Raw genomic sequence first — 18,324 nt, forward strand, 5'->3', positions numbered from 1 at the left:
GATACTGGAACAGAGAGTACTCTTATTAAGTTTGCACATGATACCAAACTAGGAGGGGTTGCAACTGCTTTGGAGGATAAGGTCATAATTCAAAATGATCTGGACAAACTGGAGAAATGGTCTGAGGTAAACAAGATGAAGTTTAATAAGGACAAATGCGAAGTATTCCACTTAGGAAGGAACAATCATTCTCACACATACAGAATTGGAAGTGACTGTCTACGAAGGAGTAGGCAGAAAGGAATCTAGGGGTCATAGTGGACCACAAGCTAAATATGAGTCAACAGTGTAATGCTGTTGCAAAAAAAGCCTACATGATTCAAAGATGCATTAACAGGAGTGCTGTGAACAAGACACGAGCAGTCACTCTTCTGTTCTGCTCTCTGCCCTGATTATGCATCAGTTGGAGTATTGTGTCCAGTTCTGGGCACCACGTTTCAAGAAAGATATGGAGAAATTGGAGAAAGTCCAGAGAAGAGCAACAAGAATGATTAAAGGTCTAGAGAACATGACCTATGAAGGAAGAGTGAAAGAACTAGGCTTGTTTAGTTTGGAAAGGAGAAGACAGGGGGGACATGATAATGGTTTTCAGGTATCTTAAAGGGTGCCAACTGTACAATACTCAGGCAGTCATTTTGCTGTGAGAATTATCTATCTATCTATATGGAGATACACGGAGAGGGGAAGGAAGAGGGAAAGAGAATGAAACAAATTCACATTACTGTGACTCTTTTGGATAATGTCAATTGCTAATCTGCCTCCTGAACCCCTAAGGTTTGAGTATCACAGGGAAGAGTGAGATCTTTTCTGAAAGCCTATGGCACACTGGTGATGGATAGAGCCCAGTAAATCCATGGATATCCACTTTATATCCTGGAGTATGTGCATTTGCGGGTGAGGAAGCAGATATCTACTGCTCATTTTTTTAGATGTGAATACAAATTTTGCATACAGATATCTGCTTTATCTGCATGGATGTAATGCGGATAGCCACAGCTCATTTTTGCAGATATGGATGCAAATGTGGATACAAATTTTCTATTTGTGCAGGGCTCTAGTGATTGATATGATTGTGAATGGTATATGTTACCTTCATATATGGAATTATGGATACTCATTGATATTGGGCTAGATAGGAGGAATGACACAATTATCTACATAAATTAAGCATGGTATAATATGAAACCATGGAAATCTCATTTATTTAAAATAATACGGGGGATGAGAAGCCCACAAGAAGGAAAAGACACCATGAGGTCATGATGCTTCTTGATAAAAGTTAAATGAATTTTGAAAGATATAAGCAAGGAGAGAACCTATCTTGCACATTTGTCACTAGACAGATAAAAGAGGACAGAGTTCTTCCAAACTGAAAAAAATATGTACTTCAACCAAGGGGGTGGGGAGCTTGAAGTCTCTGGAACTAAATATAGGTCAGAAATCTGTTTAGGCAAAGATCTTTCACCTAGGATTACAAGGGAAGCAAGCATCTTGTACTTTTGTGAAAGGTCGTGACTGGGAAAAGTCAGCTATGGCCAGGAAAAAGAATGACTAGTGAGAGAAACCAGGTTGAACAATGCCCTGTATCTGGCTAGATTAGGTTTCAGACTTTTAGCTGGATATTTTCACTTTTATTTACTTGTAGCACTTTCTAATTTTATTCCTTTTACTTATCACTTAATCTATGTCCTATTGTTAATACATTTGTTTAATTATAAACCAACTCAATGCTGGGTTTAAAAGGAAGGGTGTATTCACTCTACTTAATTTTATAAGCTGCTAATAAGTAGTTCTGTCTCTTTACAGGAGCAATGAAAATTATTTTTTGTCTCAGTTGTCCAGAAGAGGGCTGAACGTTTCAGGGGACTAGGAGTGTGTTGGGGTCTTGCTGGGTATAACTAAGGCTGGTTGAAGACAGAATGTGACTTATATTGCTGGCAGGCTGCTAGCACCAGTTTCCTACACTAGGGCTGCTGTTATATACAGATACTTAGGGTGTGACCTGCATGGTGGAAGGCTGCTTAGGAGCAGCTCAGGTAGGGAACTACAGCTCCAAAGCCCTATGAGGGAACTTGGGGGACAGGGAAGATGGTGACACAAGCCTTTATTGGTCTGGACTGCTACATGCATTCCATGACACACACTCCATCTTCTTTCTTACTGAGGAGGTAATTTTATTGTGATTGTTCCTAAAAGCACTTTGGTTTTCATCCAAACTGACAAAAAATAACTTTGATGTGTTTTATCCTGTGTTTATTCCATGAAAACGATATACCAACAAGTAAATAATCACAGTTAAGACAACAATTATTGGTACTTCATGATGATTCTTGGTCTCTAAGAAATCAATCTACACAAAGGGTTAGCTTGTGCCCCTCAGCAAACCTACAAAATGTGAGATTTAACTGCAAATGCTTATGGTGCTTAGCTCACTAAGGGTGTGTCTAGACTACATGCCTCCTTCGACGGAGGCATGTAGATTAGCCAGATCGGAAGAGGGAAATGAAGCCGCGATTAAAATAATCGCGGCTTCATTTAAATTTAAATGGCTGCCCCGATCTGCCGATCAGCTGTTTGTCGGCAGATCGGGGCAGTCTGGACGCGATGCGCCGACAAAGAAGCCTTTCTTCATCGGCACAGGTAAGCCTCGTGAAACCAGGTTTACCTGTGCCGATGAAGAAAGGCTTCTTTGTCGGCGCATCGCGTCCAGACTGCCCCGATCTGCCGACAAACAGCTGATCGGCAGATCGGGGCAGCCATTTAAATTTAAATGAAGCCGCGATTATTTTAATCGCGGCTTCATTTCCCTCTTCCGATCTGGCTAATCTACATGCCTCCGTCGAAGGAGGCATGTAGTCTAGACACACCCTAAAGTAGATATCAAATCTATCCTTTGGTAGAATTGGCTTTTCTTCTTGTAGGAATTACATGATTGTTGCTATGTGTGGCATATGTCTGAAGCATTGCCTAAAAATTCCTTGTAACTGGTATGTCCAATTGGAAGTGCAGTTCTTGGGCAGACACAAAGTAATGGCCAAAAGGCATCTTTAATGTAATGAATCTGTTTTGACATTAAACTAGTTGGGGTACTCAAAGGGCACCTTTTCTATTGCCTTTTGCACCCCCAACTAATAAGGAAGATTTAAGCCACAAAAACAAGAATATTACAGAGATTGCCATTATTATTAAATGCAATTGGAAAAAAATACTTTTCTGATGGAACAGCAGAAAACTGTCAAAAAGAGAATGGACTATGTCTATTTTAATCCACAGTCACCAAACTAGTCTAGTGCTTGGGTGAGGAACTCACAAATGTAGAACACTTTGAAGTTGATGTTGAACCTGAGAGAGACATAAGTCATGCTGTTTAGTAGAGGCAAATACTTTTAGGGAGTTTGCATCTGCCATAATACTTTATTCTCTAGCTGAGGAAGCACACTCATCAATGTTAAAGTTAGAAGTGAAAGGGTGGGGAATTGTCCTAGACACTGAATCCCCAAGTCCTGATGTCTCTGCACTTCAAGAGCTCCTCTTATGTGTTACTGTCTTGGTTCCCATGGAAAGGCTGTGTTGGTGCACAGTGGAGTCAAAGGTATGTCTAAACTACATGGCTCCGTTGATGGAGCCATGTAGATTTGTTGTTTTGGCAAAGGCAAATGAAGCCGCCATTTAAATGATCGCGGCTTCATTTATATTTACATGGCTGCTGCGCTGAGCCGACAAACAGCTGATCAGCTGTTTGTCCGCTCAGCGCGCTAGTCTGGATGCTCCCCCACCGACATCAAAGCCCTTTGTCGGCAGCCCCGGTAAACCTCGTCCCACGAGGAATAATGGGGCTGCCGACAAAGGGCTTTGATGTCGGCAGGGGAGCATCCAGACTAGCGCGCTGAGCCGACAAACAGCTGATCAGCTGTTTGTTGGCTCAGCGCGGCAGCCATGTAAATGTAAATGAAGCCGCGATCATTTAAATCGCGGCTTCATTTGCCTTTGCCTATGTGTCTAATCTACATGCCTCTGACGACAGAGGCATGTAGCCTAGACACAGCCAAAGAAGCAGAACTGCAGATAACATTTCAGGCACTGATGACCAAGACTATTAGCAAGCAGCCAGCGAACACCCAAGCAAGGTAATCTTCCAGTGAGAACTCCTGATATATGTCCAGTCCTGCTCATGTCATGGAGTCATAACCAAGAACAGAATTGTTGTATTCAAATTAGGTGTAGAAGATCAATGGCCATTAACTGAATTATCTCTGAAACCACAATAGCCATTTTATCAGTTCTTTGAACAGTTGAGCTGACCATGTCTTTACAATCATAACAATTAAATACAATGATTTTTAATAACTTAGCTTAATTACAACACTTTTTTCAAATACAGATTATATACAATTTTTCAATTAATTTTAACTACTGTATTATAGAGGAAATTTTTAAGAAGAAAAGGATACTCATTTTGTGCAGTAACAGATTCTTTGAGATGGTTGCCCCTATCAGTGATCCACCGTAGGATTCTGGGTTGCCTCTGCGCCTCTAGTTGGACAATTAAAATAGCAGTGCCGTTGGTTGGCTGCACACGTGGAGCAGCCAGCATGTGCTGGTATGTCTACTCAGCATGCATGGCTAACCGTCCCTTTGGTGCCTTCTCTGCCCCAGAAAGAGGAAACTACTCATCTTGGTCCAGTACTGATGGTTCTTTGAGATGTGTCCCTGTGGGTACTCCACTGTAGGTGTTGGGCTTGTCCTGGCACTGCAGATCGGAGATTCATCAGCAGTGGTCTGCTGGACCACGCATGCATGTCAGGCAGCTCGAGCTGTTTTGCACCGTTTCTTAGAGCACTCGGTCTGGATCCCGCCAGTTCCTGCAAATCGCCGAGTATCTGAAAAAACATAAAGGAGAAATTCTGAAGCGGGGAGGAGTGCAGTAGTGGAGCACCCACGGGGACACACCGAAGAACTGTCATTACTACACCAAGGTGAGTAACTTCCTCTTCTTCCTTGAGTCGTGTCCCCATGGGTGCTCCACTGTAGGTGACTTCATAGCAGTGACCCGAAATAAGGAAGGCAGAATTCAGAGTTAAGGTTTCGCAGCTGGGGATTGCACTGTGGAGGCAACTGTTGAGTCACTAATGAAATTGTTGGGGACAGAGTAATGTTTTGCAAAGGTGTAAATAGAGAAGCACGTGGCAGCTTGGCAGACGTCACCTAGACTGAGATTCCCTTTAGAAAGTGCTACCAGACTATTGTTTTCTTAAGTTTATCCCTTGAGAAAGACAGTAGAAGCTGCTATCGCTCTGGCAGAATGGGCTCTTGGCATCTCTGACAGCAACTTGTTCTGCAGTGAGTAGCAACGCACGATGCATGAACTGATGAGTTTGGATATGTGTTGTGCAGAAAGTTACTTGACTTTAGAGCGATCAGCCATCAAAAGCAACAGATGTTGAGACTTCCATGTTCTATCGATATAAAATGCCCGTGCCCTATGCACTTCTAATGTGTGAAGCCATGCGTCTTGGTAGGAGGAGTGTGGTTTGGGATAGAAAGTTGGGAGGATGATAGGCTTGTTGATGTGAAAATCCAAGTTTATTTTGGTAGGAATGCTCGTTGAGGGCAAGGTATAACCCTCCGACTTGTAAATACTGTACAGGGAGGTGTAGCAGAGAGAGCGGCAAGCTCCCCTACCGTGCGTGCAGATGTTATTACTAACAGGAAGACAACTTTGGTGGTTAATAGCGGTAGAGGGCAGGTTGCCAAGGGCTCAAAGAGAGGCCGTGTTAGGGCATCCAGGACTAGCTTTAAGTTCCATGGTTGAGGCAGCTCTCTATGTGGTGGGTAGAGATTAGCCACCCCTTTCATGAACCTCCTAGTTGGGTGAGCGAACAGTGAATAGTCCTCCACTGGCTGTTGGAAGGCAGGGATCACAGCAAGGTGAACCTTGAGAGATGACAGTGCTAGACCGGAATGTTTTAAATGCAGGATGTAGTTGAGAATGTGATGGATGGGGGCAGAGGATGGATCTAGACCATTGTCTGCGCACCAGGAACAAAACCTATACCACTTGTACAGGTAAGTGGCCCTACTGGCGGGTCTTCTACTGTGGAGCAGAACATGTTTGATCTCCTGGGAACAGATAATTTCCAGATCCTGGAACCAACTAGGAATCATGCTGTGAAAAGAAGGTGTTCGGGCTGAGGATGCACTAGGGTTCCCTGGTCCTTGGTCAAAAGGTTGACACATCTGGGTAGGTGATAGGGTGGGTGAGGAGACATGCGAAAGAGGTAAGGGAGCCACGTCTAACGTGGCCAAAAAGGGGAATACGAGGATTACTGTTGCGTTGTCCCTGATCATCTGCTCTAGGACTCTCGGTATCAGGGGAGTTGGAGCAAAGGCGTAGAAGCAGGTGAGCACTCCAGTTGAGGAGAATAGCATCTCCCAGGGCACTCCAGTAGTCGGTCCGATGACTACTCTGGAACAGTAATACCGGCATTTCACGTTTCAATGTGTGGCGAATAGGTCTATGGTTGGGAAGCCCCAGCGGCGGAAGATGTCTTGTAGCATCTGGTGGTGTAGTTCCCACTTGTGGTGCATGACAAAGTGCCTGCTGAGCACGTCGGCAGTGGTGTTGTCTTTGTCAGATAAGTACGCTGCTAGAATCGTTACATCGTGACGGATGCACTAGTTCCATAGGTGTATTTCCTCCGCACAGACAGAATGCGATCAAGCTCCTCATTGTCGGTTTATGTAGTAAACCATGGTCACGTTGTCGGTAAGCACCCTGATGGTGCTTGCATGCATTGAAAACTGCTCTCAATTCTAGGAAGTTGATATGGTGGGAGGTTTCTTGTATGGACCACCGGCTCTGAACACAATGGATGTTGAGGTGTACGCCCCAACCCACCAAAGATGCGTCGATCGTAATTTGCATCGTGGATTCAGGTCGGTGAAAAGGTATGCCAGCTAACATGTTGGTGGGGACAGTTCACCAACTCAAAGACTTCACCACTTTTGGTGGTACTGCAATTCTCCTGTGAACATCGTGTTTGCCAGGGAAGTAAATCAAGGCTATCCAGTACTGCAGGTGAAGCCTAGCATGTGCTATGACATATGTGGTAGCTGCCATGTTCCCCGAGTTGTAGACAGGTAAGTACGGCAATTGTGGGGCTTGGGGAGAAAACTTGTGTGAGCTCCTGGATAATCTGAAATCTGTTTAATGGCAGGTAAGCCCGGGCAGTAGACGAGTCAAGGCATGCACCAATGAATTCCAAAGATTGTTGGGGTGTCATCGACAATTTTGGGAAATGGATTATACGACCAAGAGCTTCGAAGAGACTTTTCTCATCGTGTTGGTAGACTGTAACGTGTCGTCGAAGGATGGACCCTTCATCAGACAGTTGTTAAGATAAGGGAATACAATGATCCTGCCTCAACGGAGGTGGGCCACTATGACCACAAGTGTCTTCGAAAAGACTCTGGGCACTGAAGACAGATCGAAGGGTAAAACCCTGTATTGGAAGTGCTTGACTCCGACTACGAATCTTAGGAAACGCCTGTGCACCGGATGGACTGTAACATGAAAACAGGCACCCTGCAGGTCGAGGGATGCAAACCAATCCACGGCTGTTGCGCACTGGAATAATAGATGCTTAGGTCACCATCTTGAATCTCTGTTTGCAAAGATGTCAGTTAGGACGGCAGAGGTCTAAGATTGGCTTCCACTCACCTGACTTTTTCTGAGTAAGAAAATCCCTTGCCCCTAAACTCTTCAGGTATTCGCTCTACTGCATCTATGGTGAGGAGGCGTAAGACCTCTTGCCTTAGAAGAGTCTTGTGAGAAGGGTCTCTGAAGAGGGATAGGGATGGTGGGGAAGGAGGAGGGAGCGAGGTGAAGGGAACTGAGTAGCTGGATGTTATTAGCTCGAGGACCCATCCATCAGTGGTATGGAGACCTATCATTATTGAAATGGTGTCAGACGGTGATGAAACAACCTGGATTCTTTGCACTAGTGACCAATGAGGGGAATGGTTTGCAGGCCCTTCACCAACACGTCAAACTTGCTGCTGGTTATTCTGTTGGTTAGACATCCTTGTGCTCTGAGGATGTCGTTTCTGCGGGCATTGTTTGGAACTCTGCTGGTCAAATGGTCTATGCTATGGTGCAGAGTAAGGGAAGGGCCTGTGCCTCTGGTAAGGAGTATATCGTTTGCATCTGTACGGTGGTGTGTACATGCCCAGTGTTCTTAATGTAGTTCTTCAGTCCCTGCTAGCGCGGAGGACTTCGTCGGTTTTCTCTGTGAATAGCTTTTGTCTATCGAAGGGTAGGTCTTCCACCTTCAGTTGTAATTTTCTGGAAACTCCTATGGACTGAAGCCAGGAGGCTCTGCACATTACTACTGAGGTTGCAGTGGATCATACAGCTGTGATGTCAAGTGCAATCTGCAGAGCTGTACGGGAAGCGGTATATCCTTCCTGTATGACAGAATCTGGCTATCTTGCTATCCGGGAGGTGCTCTATAAGAGCAGTTGGCTTCATATAATAATTGAAGTTATGATTTGCCAGGAGAGCTGCATAGTTGGCCATTCTCAAGGTCAGAGTAGCTGACGAATAAACTTTTCTGCCGAAAAGTTCCTTGTCGTTGGTAATGTTTTTATATTGTGGGGTATTGGCCCTCTGCTGCGCCACGTCAACCACAAGGGAGTTAGGTTGTGGAAGTATGAATAAAAGGTCCATTCCTTTTGAGGGGACAAAATATTTCTTATCTGCCCTCTTGTTGGTCATGGGGCAGAAGCCGGTGTTTGCCAAATGTTGTCCACCACTTCTAAAATAGCCTCAACAAGTGGCAAAGTGACATTGCATTTCTGAGAGGGTTGCAAATTTTTTAAAAGACAGTGCTGCTTTTCCTGAACTTCCGTGAGCTGGACTTTCTGACTCTCGGCAACCCACCTGAACAAGTCCTGAAATTGCCAGAGGTCATCGGTCGGTGATAAGTCTCCTGGAAATACTGCTTCACTGGGAGAAGATGATCTATCGAAGAAACCCTCTGTGGGTTGATCTTGGTTGAAGAGTTGATCCTCCTCAGGCTCAGAATGTTGAAGTGCCTGGGATGCTGTTTGAGTAGAAGTGGGAGGTCTCATGTTGGCAGGGGTAGGCGAATCAGTATGGCCACACCTAGAGCCTGATCAATAGCAGCAAGGTGACCAACAGTGGGAATGATACGGTGAGAAGGAGTGATGTGTAGGGCGATGGCGTTCATAATAGGTGTGACCATGGGGACGACTACAGTGACATCTGACAGGCAAAGAATGCCTGGAGGAATACATGCTCCTACGGTCGTCATGGTAGCGGGTGTAAACGGAGAGTGTGGGAAATCTAGGTGACCTAAATCTGTGTTTTGCCTGCACCGGAGATAGGGATGCATGCCAGTGTTGAAAGTAATAATGAGCTGAAAGAGAACTGCATGCTGATGAGGTATTTGATCACTGTACGATGCTATGGCAGGTCCGCAGGTGGAGCCAATGAAGGGGAAAGTGGCTTGGGAGAAAATGAGATATGATCCAGACTGGGGGAAGAGGTGATGACCCTGCTGACTTCTTGTGTGCCTTTGCCAGTGCCAAGGATTGTGCTAATGCTGACTGGGCTATAGGCTGCGCATAAAGCGTAGTTGGTGCTGGTGCCAGTTGCAGTGCCAAGGACAGTGCTGGTGTTTGCTGTGCTGGCGGTGCCGATCATGCTGACTGCACCAGCAGTGCCACTGTAGGTGCCGAATCTGGCCCCGATGCTGGTAGTGGTGCCGCGAATGATGCTGGTGCCAATGGTGTTGATTCTAGCGGTAGTCCTGGCCTTGGTGCCGATGTGGTTTCTCTTTCCCTGGGCGGCAAGTAAGAGCCATCCCTGAAGTACCCAGCTTATCTCAGATACTAACACGAGTTGGCGGCAGCAAGCGAGTTGGAGAAAGCCTTTTTTTCGCAACAATACGAGGCCCTGGCGAGACAGCCAAATGCTTGTCGGCTCTAAGAGAGTCGGATCTGGGTGGGTAGAGTTCAGTCTGTGGAGGCTGCACTATGCTTTGTTAAATAAAAGCCATTTAAGGCTCATCTCCCTGTCCCGTCTTGCTCGCACTGTCAACTTGGGGTAATGAGGGCATTTTTGCGGGATATGTCCCTCACGTAGGCACCTAATGCAGTGGTAGCACCCGTTTGAAGCAAGTATAGGTTCCCGGCAAGTGTCACAATTTTAAAAACCGGGTGATCCCTGCATGGTTCTTTCTTCAGTGATTGTCTCTTTTCTCTTTGGGTACATCTACACTAGCCCCCTAGTTTGAACTAGGGAGGCTAATGAGGGCGACCGAAATTGCAAATGAAGCACGGGATTTAAAAATCCTGCGCTTCATTAGCATGTTCCCGGGCGGTCGCCATTTTGGAAACTGACTAGCTTGGAATAACTGCCCGCGTCTACACGCGGCAGCGAAATGGGAGTTTGAAGTAAACCCCTTAACTCGAATTAGCTGTTAAACCTCATTCCACAAGGAGGAATGTCTAAATCAGTTGTATTCATACTTTCAGGGAGCTGATTCCCTGTGATTGCACAGCATTTTTGTATAAAGCATTTAATTTAATTTAATTTGACAGGTAGTCATAAGAAATATTTTGTTCCATAATCCTGCCACCATAAATCAGAAATAACATGGGGAATTATGTATGGAATGATGTTGTTTTTATTACAAAAAAGATAAAAGCCTTCTTAGCAACTAGTCACTGCTTTGTTAAAGATCCTGGTCTTCTTAAACCAAGTTTGTTCTTCTTATTAATGGATATATGAAAGAATTAGAATAGTTAAGGTCCTCTCTTGCTATACACAAGCAACTTTTGTTAGCACCATATTTGAGGGGAGACTGATCCATGCAGTAAAGTCAAAATGAATGAAGGCAAGTAAAATAAAAAAAAATAAATCCAGTATTTATATATGCAAAGGAAGGGTCGTAATTTTTAAAATTTGCATCAAGTTTAAAACTGCTTCTTTTCAAAGGTCAAATAACCTTTTATAGTCAACTTCTTTTAAGCAACTAGGACTTTCAAGTACATTTTTTCAGTAGAACTGTCCCTAAATCAGTGTTTCTTAAACTTTTTAAGACTGAGGAAGACCAAACAATTTTTTTTAATGAGGAACACCAAGGATTTTTTTTGTTGAGGGGGAAAAAAAAGGTTGGGGGGCGGGGGAGGGAGTTATTGAGGGTCTTGGTGTCCCTCATAAAAAAAAATTGTTTGATGTTCCTCAGTCTTAAAAACATCCTTTAAAGGTGGCCATTTTGAATTCTGTTGTTCTCTGCAGCACACCTCCGACTGCCTTGCGGCACACTGGTGTGCCACGGAACACAGTTTAAGAAAAACTGCCCTGGATACATTGGTACCTTATCCAAAGACAGACTCCCAGATTCTCTCATACTCTAATTTTAATTCCCTTAAAGGTATGCGAAATAATACATAGTTTTAAAAATTTTATTATGTTTTCACAATAAGAGCCAAAATAAAAAACCAGCATGTGAAATTTTAATACTTTTAAATAGTAAAATATTCTCACCTGGGATGAAAATTTGGAATACCAAATCTTAACCTTATATATTCTGAAGTCACTTAGACATTAAACTTTAAAAGGTAAGAATTATAATATAGGGGTACACTGATGCTTTGTGTGTCACTTCAATATTTCACTAGTAATAAATCAGCTAATTAATTTAACATGGACTGTAATGGCATCACACTAATTACCTGCTCGTGGAAATGGCACAACTTAAATTATTAATGAACAACAAAAGAAATAAATAAAGACTGAATAAAATACTGCCCCTCTAAGCTATGTGTATCCTAATAGCTATGATAAAGCGGCTTATTCAAGGTTAACAGTTCATGTCTGGAAAACATCAATTCCCCTTGCCTCAGAATTTATCAGTTATTTCTCTTTGTAGCTCTGCCTATCTCTAGGATCAGTAGAGATCTGTATCCTTCTAACAGCTTACATTGCTCCACCACTCTTTCTATTCTCTATTATTTTGTGGCCAAAGCCCATCAGCACAGGATTTAAGAGATACTGGAGGACCAATTCAGAGAGACATGATCTTTTTAGCAGCTAATGGTTGTTAGTATGGATACAATATGGAGAGGCATACTTGAGAAGGGTGGAAGTCTCATGGGAATGAGAGAAAACAAGCAAAACAGAAGAAAGTGAATTAGGGAGAGAGCACCATTGGCATCTAACATTCATCTGATGTTCTGGTAGGCTAAATGCTATTATTCTGATCCAATAAGCCTACCCAATTCTGGATCTCTGAGTACTGTAGATTTATTTTAACGTATTCAGTTAGATTTACTGAAATGGAAACATAGGGCACCTATACATACTTTTTAATCTGCCCTACTGACATCAATGGGAGTTTTGCCATTGACATAATGAAGCAGGTCTTGGGAGCTTTTAATATTAATTAAAGATTTCAAACTGACTTAGTTTTGAAGTTTTTGCAACAACTTGGAAATATATGTAAACAAACAATATTTCAAACTAAAGTCATTCTGTAACTACTCACTACTGCTCTTTTTGGTTCCAAGTGTCTGGCCATCTTCAAGAGAGTTTGAGCCGACTGAAGAACTATCTTGACTGTCATGATGTGGTAGCTGAAGAAATCCTTCACTGGATTCTGAACGGGTAGGTGTAAGAGTCAGAGACTTCAGACGCTCCCGGTTAACATCTTTCTTAGATTTTATTAATTTCCTCATTTTTAGAGTTATCCAATTGCCCCTCCTGTTATAAAATTAAATCAGTTATTGCATTTATAATTCATTACATTAATTCTTAGAAAATACATAATTAAAAAAACCTATTTGTATGCATATTTAACTAATATATGTCGGCATGTTCTGTTCTCATGGAAGTCACTGGAAATCTTACTGGAAATCTTACTATTGACTTCAGTAAAGACAGAACTGGGTGCTTAGCTTGTATAAATTTCTGGTTATATTCACTTCCACAAAATATATTCAAGAAGTACCTTCTAGGGGGGGATGGCTCATAAAATTTATACTGATCCATAATCTTCTCCTCTAATTTCTCCTTTTGTCGTCTCAATTCATTTAACTTGTCACTGTAAACAGAAGTCAATCAAAATTGATATTTTAGAAGTTTTGTGTGTGTGTGTGCATGCACACATTTATATAATATTACATATTTCTTTACATTCTTAGGTATCTGAAAACAGATGGTGACTGTGATTATTAGCAATTCATATATAATACAATTACTTTAGTTATGTTTGAAGAAAAATAAAAGAATACGGTGTGAGAGTACTATGTAATGTGGCAGCCAGTGGGTGTTTTTTTTCTCAGTTTGAAGTAATCATATTTTTGAACCGTGATTTCATAATTTTTGGTATACCTACATGTACTGTCTTTGTTCAACATGGAAAAGATCCTTGCTTTCCATATTCTGCTCCAGCAATGTTCTATTTTGCAGCATTAATGTCTGAATTTGATCTAGCAGATGTCTGTTTTCTTCTTCCAAATTTCCTTTAAGCTGGCTAAGCAACTGTTAAAAATTTACAAAACAGGACTGAATGTAATCAGCACATAGCCTGATTTATAGGCTTATAAAGAAGACATAAGCAAGCTACATAAAGATTTCAGTAGGTCAGGCAAAAGACACAGCAAGATCAAATAAATCACAACTGAAATGTTCTTTTTAACATTTTAATATTTTGTTAATTGGCTGAATTCACTTTAGCTAGCAGAAGAATCATTATTATAACAGAAATATCATATCAGCCAAGACATTATTTTTGTCCGAAACTCTTGACAGTATACATAAAAAATAAAAATAAGCAAAATTCCTTTTTTTAGATGAGTGGTAAGGTTTTTACATTGTTGTCGCAGAACATTGTGGCCCTACTGAAGGAACCTATTGCCAAGGAGACACACCGAGAAGCTGAAGAAGATTTAAAGTGCCTTCAGTGCATAGTTTTAATTGCTCTTTCTGCCGGATTTATAGGATTTAAAGTTTTTTTCAGTGCAGTTATGTAACAAAATACCTACATTTGTAAGCTATATTTTCATGATAAAGAGATTGCACTACCGTACTTGTATAAAGTAAATTGAAAAATAGGGATGTTAGATAGCGTGTAACTGAATAGTTGTGTTTCCAAATCAAATTTTAGCAGCCCCACTCCTGGGAAGCCCCTGCCATGCCACACTGCTGGCTCTCTATCATAGGCAGCTTCAAGGGTGGCAGGCGGGAGCTGATCCACGAAGGGAACCGGTTTATAAATCAGTTCCCCATGCAGACCAACTCCCACCTGCGGCTCTGCGCTGCTGCCTGTGATACAGAGTCAGTAGCGTGTGGTGGCAGCAGCCCTGTTCACAGGGGGCCCGAGCTTGCAGGATTCACACACCTAACATCGCATGTACATGAGTAAGCACTCAAGGAACAAGGAGGTTTATTTTTCATGCTGTTACATGACGGTTCAATTACACTAAATCAAACAGCCTTAGTAAGGCTATGGGTTTAGCAGCAGCATAAGTGTGCAGCAACAAAGGGCAGTGGAGCTAGCTTGATTAGATTCCACTTAGTGCTCTGGAGCAGCCTTTGTCCACGGGGAGCTAGGACTGCTCATGGACCGGGGCTGCTGCCACCCCATGCTGCTGCCTCTGTCTCAGAGGCAGCAGCATGGGGTGGCAGGCAGCCTGTCTGTGTGGGGAGCTGGTTTTTAAACTGGCTCCCCTCATGTGGATCGGCTCCCGCCTGCCACCCCAGGGCAGCAGTGTGAGGTAGCAGGGGTCTCCCCCAGGAGTGGTGCCAGGAGTGCACTAGTTGCCCACCATGCCCCCAGGAACTATCGAATAGTCATGTAACCGACAAGATTTCATGCAGTTACATGACTATTCTATTACACTATATCTAACATTCCTAGTAAGAAAGAATTGAGCATGTGGGGCTAGCAGCAGCATAAGTGCACAGGAACAAAGGGCACTGCAGCTAGCTTGATAGATACCACTGAGGAAAATTCTTCTACGACAGCGCTTTCAGCATTCACATACCTAACATGGCATGTACATGAGTAAGCACTCAAAGAACAAGGAGGTTTATTTTTCTTCTTAACAGTTATGTCAGAACTGTTCAATTGCCGACAAAAGCATTAATTAAAAGTCTAACACATTGCAGATTACTTGAATTTACAAAGCTACAGTAAATGAAGTGTTTACAGAAAAGATTAAAAAGTTTTATCTTACCTCACACTGATTATTCAGTTTTGTAGATGTAATATCCAGTTGTTGGTACTGTTCTTTCAGTTTGGAAAATTCAGCTTCTAACCGTGTTTGTTCTAGTTTGGAATTGTTCAATAAGCTTTTCAAATTCCTATGGTCAGTTTGAAGAACTTCATTTTCTCTCAAAAGCTGATTATATGTATGGTTTAGCCTATAATTAAAAGATGTCATGAAAATATTTATAAATAAAAAGAGAATACCTATTTTAACCAGAATTCTGTTTAAAGCATGTAACTTCCATAATTCCATACTGTTTGTAACATAGGTAACACAGACTTTGGAAGAATATATAAACTAACGCATAGCCTCTAGTCAACACTCTGTTTAGATCAAGATATTCTAAATCAAGATATTCTAGTTTATGAAAAATCAGTTCTCAGCGATAAGAAGAGTGATTGATTTCTGGGAAATAATAATATTATAGAATTCAAATTATGGGCAAGTAATTGTCTTTCAAAAATGAAATACCTTTCATATTTTAAGTCTATGATTGGGGAAAACACAAGGTTGCTTACAATTTCTATACAGTTAAAAAAGGAAAAGATTTAAATGAATTTTTTAGACAAAGTAAATTCTGGTCTTCAGTAAAATATAATAAAAAACAAAGCAGAGGTTTACAGTAGCACACTATATCCAATTTAACTGTGGAATTAGACCAAAAAAAGAAGAAACTGGCTTCACAAGAGACCAAGGCACTCCATAATTTGAGCAGAAGCCATGTGTAGGAGGTGGGATCTTTCACTCTTCAGAGGAATCTGACCTAAGCACAAAGAAGGCTCAAGACTGATGAGGAAAATTAAGCAGGGAAACATGTATATTTGTATTATTTTGGATGGTTCTGTACCTTTCTTGTAAAGAACAACTTTGTTAAAGAATTCCATAAAGTCTGCATGTCTATTTGCTTTTAACTATCACATGTCCCCGAAAAGATGAATTTTATAAATTCAGAGCACTTACAAAGTTGCAGCTCTAGAAAGAACATGCTTAAGTTACTGGGGAGTCTGGTTGGGTCAACACTAGTCTAGGGAGTCTATGACAACTGGATAGTGGATCCTCATTTCCACAAAGAGGTAAAAGGCAGATACCTGTAGTTTGTGCCCAGGAAGCATAGTGCTAAAACCTAATCAGCTCAAAGGAAATGTCAGGGTACCCAGACCCAGTCTGTACATCTCAGAACATAGCAAACTGATGTGTGTCCAGATGGGGGATATCTACAAAGGTGGTGCAACTACGTTTTGCAAGCTGGGGAGGAAATCAATAAAAATCTCCTATTTCACAGGGTTGGACTGCGATCTGGACTATAAGCTCATGCAGAAAAGACATACCATATGCAATAATATATTTTATATATGTAGGCATAAACTATATGCAATAATACAAAATATTACACAAGCAAATTAATTTAGTTATGGCTGTGGAAAATGCAAATTTGAATTTCTTGACTTTCATTATTAAAGTTTAGCCTTAATACTGTACAAATGTAGACATTGTCATTTAATAATATATTTAAATCTAAATAATGTATCAGATTTTTATCTTTACCTATCATTTTCATCACGAAGTTTTTTGTATTCTGCTGCTACAGTTTCATGTTTTTTGCTTTTCTGCAACATTTTATCTTGTTCTATTTTGAGCATTTTTTCCAAGTCCTCTAATTGCACTTTTTGTTTCAGCAACTGATTGTACCTGTAAACAAGATTAATATAAAGTCTTCGGTGATAGCCCCTAAAACTAATAGAAATAGCTCAGGATGTAATTTTAATTTTGAACAAGGAGAAATTTATTCAAGAAGTTAAGATCTAAATGATATATTAAAGAAACACTGACTTTGTTCAACATAGATTTTTAATTTTACTCACAAGATTTATCTTACATATTAATGATTACCTATCTTCTAGGTCCTTATGTTCCACCTCAAGATTTTTATGTGCAGACTTGAGGTTTCCATGTTTAGCAATTAAAGATTCATATTCAGAAGCTTGACGTTCATGAAGATGTTCCAATTTTTCATGATCTTTAACCAGTGATTCATACAATGACTTCAGATCCTCTCGCTCCTTGAGTATAGATTCATTTTCATTTTCCAAGGTAGACTGCTGGATCAGAAGTTGTGCATTCTGATTCATCAGAGAGGTACTTTGAGAATTAAGGGTAGAATTTTCAACCTGCAGTTGTAAACAATGTTATCAGAAATAAAGGAAAGTCCATTTTAATTTAGTATTATCAACAATGAAAGTGGTGATTAGCATACTATCATAACTATTAGAACAACAAAGGACTCTGAGGGCTCATCTAGACTACGCAGAACGGTCGAAAGAGGATATGCAAATTCCCGTGGAATTGCACTTTCAAAAGCAGACCTGCCTCTTTGTGCAAAAATGAGGTTTACGAGGCTTTTCAACAAGGGGAGAGAGGGATTCGCCAAAAAAGCCGCTTTATATACAAGTAGTTTAGATGTGGTTTTTTTGGGAGACCTTCCCCTTGGTCGAAAAGCCATATAAACCTCAAAAAATGATGTTTACATGGCTTTTTGACAAGGGGGGGGAGAGGCGCGTGCACCGAAAAAGCCGTGTCTAAACTACTTTCACCTTCGAAAGCTCCAAAGTGTTGATTAGCATACTATCATAATTATGATAGTATCTTCCAGCGATTTGAGTGTGAGGCCTACTCTGGTTCATTTGTGATGCAAATAGGTTGATCTGCGGGTTTCCCTATTTGCAGACTATCACCCTGACGATGGCGGGATGTATTTCCCACTCATGTTGTTCTGTGTCCACTGTAGTATTTTGACAACCTGGTAGGTAGGATGCAATGAGGATTTTGGTGTTGTGAATGCACCAGTTCCATATGTTGAGAATGTCTGTACATAAAGAGTGAAATTAGGCTCCTCCTTGCTGGTTGATATAAAATATGCATGCCATGTTGTTGGTGAAAATATAGATGGGTTTGTTCTGTATGAGAGGGAGGAAATGGTGGCATACACTGAGTACCACTCAAACTTTTATTCGGTTGATCTGCAGG

The 18,324-nt window shown here is 41.6% G+C and overlaps 1 protein-coding gene across 11 annotated transcripts in view; it reads right to left on the bottom strand.

The window, feature by feature from the left end:
* The window catches only part of CCDC88A (coiled-coil and HOOK domain protein 88A), a 248,572-nt gene that overhangs the window by 24,687 nt on the left and 205,561 nt on the right, over positions 1-18,324 (bottom strand). For all 11 annotated transcript variants that reach the window (XM_014573127.4, XM_014573124.4, XM_014573125.4 and 8 more), the window contains 6 exons: positions 17,191-17,468; positions 16,846-16,989; positions 15,268-15,454; positions 13,425-13,570; positions 13,038-13,130; positions 12,576-12,790 (listed from right to left, as the gene is read on the bottom strand). In XM_014573127.4, coding sequence (XP_014428613.1) covers positions 12,576-12,790; positions 13,038-13,130; positions 13,425-13,570; positions 15,268-15,454; positions 16,846-16,989; positions 17,191-17,468 — 1,063 coding nt within the window. The remainder of the gene's footprint in view (positions 1-12,575; positions 12,791-13,037; positions 13,131-13,424; positions 13,571-15,267; positions 15,455-16,845; positions 16,990-17,190; positions 17,469-18,324) is intronic.

Source organism: Pelodiscus sinensis, chromosome 3 (genome assembly GCF_052426305.1).
Source record: "Pelodiscus sinensis isolate ZL-2025 chromosome 3, ASM5242630v1, whole genome shotgun sequence".
NCBI classification, from domain to species: Eukaryota; Metazoa; Chordata; order Testudines; family Trionychidae; genus Pelodiscus; species Pelodiscus sinensis.